This window comes from Nestor notabilis, unplaced genomic scaffold (genome assembly GCF_000696875.1).
Source record: "Nestor notabilis isolate BGI_N333 unplaced genomic scaffold, ASM69687v1 scaffold8386, whole genome shotgun sequence".
In the NCBI taxonomy this organism is placed as follows: Eukaryota; Metazoa; Chordata; class Aves; order Psittaciformes; family Psittacidae; genus Nestor; species Nestor notabilis.
In genome coordinates, this window is record NW_009934194.1 from 1 (window position 1) to 4,049 (window position 4,049).

A 4,049-nucleotide genomic window follows, 5' to 3' on the forward strand; every position below is an offset into this window, starting at 1 on the left:
GGGCAGCCATGGGTCCTGCCGGTGGTGAAGAAGGTGGAGCAGATGATCGCCAACGACAACAGCCTGAACCACGAGTACCTGCCCATCCTGGGCCTGCCCGAGTTCCGGGCCAATGCCTCCCGCATCGCCCTGGGTGACGACAGCCCTGCCATCAAGGAGAACCGGGTAAGTGATGGGCAGCGGGTGAGACTGATCCTTCCTCAGAGAGACACCGGGATCCTTGTGTTGTCTGTACAGCAGACTGAGCCCAAATGTGCAGAGTAAAGGCATTTTGGCAGGATTTGGGGATTTCTCTGATGTGGTCCTTACTGGTTGTAGGTTACCTGATGAACCCGTGTACTTGAAGCTGTTTGTAGTTTTTGGGAAAGACTGAACATGAGCTGAGACTGGAATTTGGTTTTTTCCTTCATGTTTTAACAGCTGCCCCACGGGAAACTGAAGTTGGATAACAGACGACCTTTCCTGAAATAATACTAGCTGGGAATCTACTCTGTGCCAAATAGTAACAGGAATAACTGAAGTCTATTTATAACTGTAGAAAGTGTCAGGATGGACCTGTGCATTGGAGGAGGCTGAAGAACACTGGAATAGGATGGTGTCCTGGCCGGGGTGACCCCCAGGAGCACGTCTGGCATCCTGTCTTGCTCTCTGTATTCTCTGCGCACTGACAGCGAGGTTGACCCTGCTGGCACCTCTCTCTGTTGCAGATTGGAAGCGTTCAGTCCTTGGGCGGGACGGGCGCTCTATGTATCGGCGCAGAGTTTCTGAGGCGGTGGTACAATGGAAACAACAACACAGCAACCCCGGTCTACATCTCCACTCCGTCCTGGGGTGAGTGCTGTTGTCAGTGCTGCTGCCTTCTTGCAGGGAGCCATGTGGGTTAATGGGTGAGGGAACATGGCTGAGCCCCTTGCAGACAGTGAGAGAGGTCCGCTTGTGGGTAAAAGGAGATGCGGGGGCTGGAGAAGGTGGCTTGCTGGAAGTGGAGCCTGCTTTTCTGAGAAGTGATTTCTTCCCTTAGAGAACCACAACTCTGTTTTTGTGGATGCTGGCTTTAAAGACATTAGAACCTACCACTACTGGGATGCTGCCAAGAGGGGTCTGGATCTCCAGGGACTGCTGGATGACATGGAGGTGGGTAAAACTGGTGTAGGATGGGCTGAGCTTGGTACTGTGCTGTCAGGAGCTGGCTGGGCTCTTGCATTCTGTGCCTGGAAGTGGATCTCTGTAGAGACTGCCAGTGCCCAGAGCAGCTCAGGGAATCTCCCTCTGCTGTGGGTGCACAGTCTCATCTGTGTGTGTGACCAAGACCTACTTCACTCTCTCCTCAGAAAGCCCCAGAGTTCTCCATTTTCATTCTCCATGCCTGTGCGCACAATCCAACAGGCACAGACCCTACTCCTGACCAGTGGAAGCAGATTGCTGCTGTTATGAAGGTATGGGCTGCTGCTGGGGCTAACACAGTGCTGAGGGGACAGATAGCTTTTGAGCCAGCCAGGCCACTTGCATCCAAAATGAGCTCTAGGGGAACGGCATGAGTTGTGGCAGGAGCTGGAAGAGTCCTGCAGGGCAGGTGTTGAAGGGAGAGGCTGACAGGGTGCTGGTTGTCTGTGCTCAAAGGATAGAAGCATCCCAGTTCTGCTTATGCCTCCAAGTTCTTGCTTTAAACTCTGTGGCATGGGCTGCAGTGAGGGTTCTCATGCTGGAAAGATTATCCATGGGCACCTGCTTTTCACAGGTGCTGGATAATAGGATATAAGGTGGTGTATCTCTTGTGCCTGTGTCCTCAAATGCAGCTTTTTCCTGTATTTGATCTTTTAGTCTTCCTCTTTTTTTACCCTAGTAGAAAGAAAATATCACAGTCTGGTGTTGCTGGACCATTTTTCCTTTGTATTCACCCAGAAGCTCAATGGTCATTTTTCCCTCCTATGGGGACAATAGGGGGTAACTTAAAGGTTGTGGGGAAGGGGTTTCCCTCTAACACTGTTCCTCCTTGCAGCGCCGGTTCCTGTTTCCATTCTTCGACTCGGCGTACCAAGGGTTTGCTTCTGGCAGCCTGGACAAGGATGCCTGGGCTGTGCGATACTTTGTCTCCGAGGGCTTTGAGCTCTTCTGTGCACAGTCGTTTTCCAAGAACTTTGGGCTCTACAGTGAGTGTCTGGCAGAAAGCTGGCCCAGTAGCATCATACCCAGACAGATGGGGCTGGCATGCTGGGGGGTGGGGAGAGCTCTGCTTTGTCATGATGTGTGGGAGCAGTGGCTCACATCTCGTCTTGTCCACAGATGAACGTGTGGGGAACCTGACTGTGGTGGGGAAGGACACAGACAATGTGCAGCGCGTGCTTTCCCAGATGGAGAAGATTGTGCGCACCACTTGGTCGAACCCTCCCTCCCAGGGAGCACGCATTGTGGCAACTACACTCTCTTCCCCGCAGCTCTTTGCTGAGTGGTACGTGTTGCCAGGGACAGTGGGAGAGGGAAAGTGGGGGAAGCTGTCTCCCTGAGTGTCAGGCTTGGCCAGATGGCTCCAGACTGGACAGGCACCTGTCCTCACTCTCTACGTCCTGCCTCCTGCAGGAAGGACAATGTGAAGACGATGGCAGATCGCGTCTTGCTGATGCGGTCAGAGCTCCGGTCTCGACTGGAGGCCCTTGGGACCCCGGGCACCTGGAACCACATCACAGAGCAGATCGGCATGTTTAGCTTCACAGGGTTGAACCGTAAGTACCAAGTGGCCTCATGAAGGGAGGGTTGGGTGAGGACAGTTTTGCTGGGGGTGAATTGGGCCAAAGTCCAGGCAGGAATCTCTCAGGGACCGCACTGGAGTCCTGGCATCACTGCCTCTGTGGGTAGGCAGAGATGAAGCATCAGACAGCATTTTAGTGGCCAGTGCTCAAAGTTTTCTGTTTCTCATGAAATTCAAGCAGCCCTGACTGGTTCTTTGGGCTTTCTGAGCTGTGGGGTCACTGCTCTGACCTGATGTCCAATTGTTTCCCCAGCTAAGCAGGTGGAGTACATGATCAAGGAAAAACACATCTACCTGATGGCTAGTGGGCGCATCAACATGTGTGGCCTGACTACTAAGAACCTGGACTACGTGGCCAAGTCCATCCATGAAGCTGTCACAAAAATCCAATGAAGCACATGAACAAACAAACTTACATGAAGTCACCAAAGCTGTAGTGCGTAGTCCATGTCTTGCGCTGCTCATGGCTTGCCTTGACCCACACCTCTTGGGGTTTAATAAAGATGGGAGGGGCAGCTCAATCAGCGATAATCATCTTTTGACCTTTTTGAAGTGCCCCTTGCAATATGGTAAGCCAGTGTCCCCGGGAGGGTGGGGGCAGCATGAGCCACCTTGGCTCTTGTTTGGCTGACAGCAGCCTGGTCTTCAGGCACTTTGAGCTGCATCTTTAGCACATCTAAATCAACTCCGTGTAACTGATCAGTTCAATCTAGGTGAAGTCTCTGGTGCCAGTGCAATATGCTGTGGGGTAACAGCCCAATCAGCTGGGATCTCATACGGCTTGTGAACTAATGTCATTCTGTAGTATTTTGGGGAGGGGTGAAGCTGTTGCTGTCATATGTCCCCCCCTCCCGGAGTTCTGAGCCTTACACGAGCAAACATTCGTAATTGTGATTATTGCTTCTTCATGTTGCTGACAGAAAATTAAACCTCCACCTCTGAACACTAACCCTATCTTGTGTAATGTGCCTTCAGGCCACTCTAACCTCTTCCCAGGCTGTGGTTAAAGTCTCAGCATCGTGGTTTGTCCACTGGTTCTTACTCAGTTGGTTTCAAGGCTCTCCCCTTCTCCCTCATGGTGTGTTGCATCTCTGATGGTCATGGTTGCTACTAATGGGGCACAGTCCTATTGGGAGAGTTGAGAGTTCCCTGTGACTACACAAATCTGACCAGTTCCTCTCATATCCATCTTGTGTTCTTCTGCTTCCCTGTCCTGTGCTGTTCAGCTTGTTCTGTCTGTATGTATGTGCTTGCTTTCTTGATGGTCATGTGTTACCCAACCATCTGGCCACCCCTCCCTGGC

General features: G+C 52.0%; 1 protein-coding gene across 1 annotated transcript; it reads left to right on the top strand.

Moving 5' to 3' along the window:
- Positions 1-6: 6 nt before the first annotated feature.
- GOT1 (glutamic-oxaloacetic transaminase 1, soluble) lies at positions 7-3,693 on the top strand (the record flags this gene model as incomplete). The annotated part of the gene is made up of 8 exons (XM_010017206.1): positions 7-165; positions 708-831; positions 1,022-1,134; positions 1,332-1,436; positions 2,000-2,150; positions 2,284-2,449; positions 2,578-2,720; positions 3,000-3,693. Coding segments are annotated over 8 exons (1,101 nt in total), but the record flags the coding sequence as incomplete, so codon positions are not given.
- Positions 3,694-4,049: the final 356 nt, after the last annotated feature.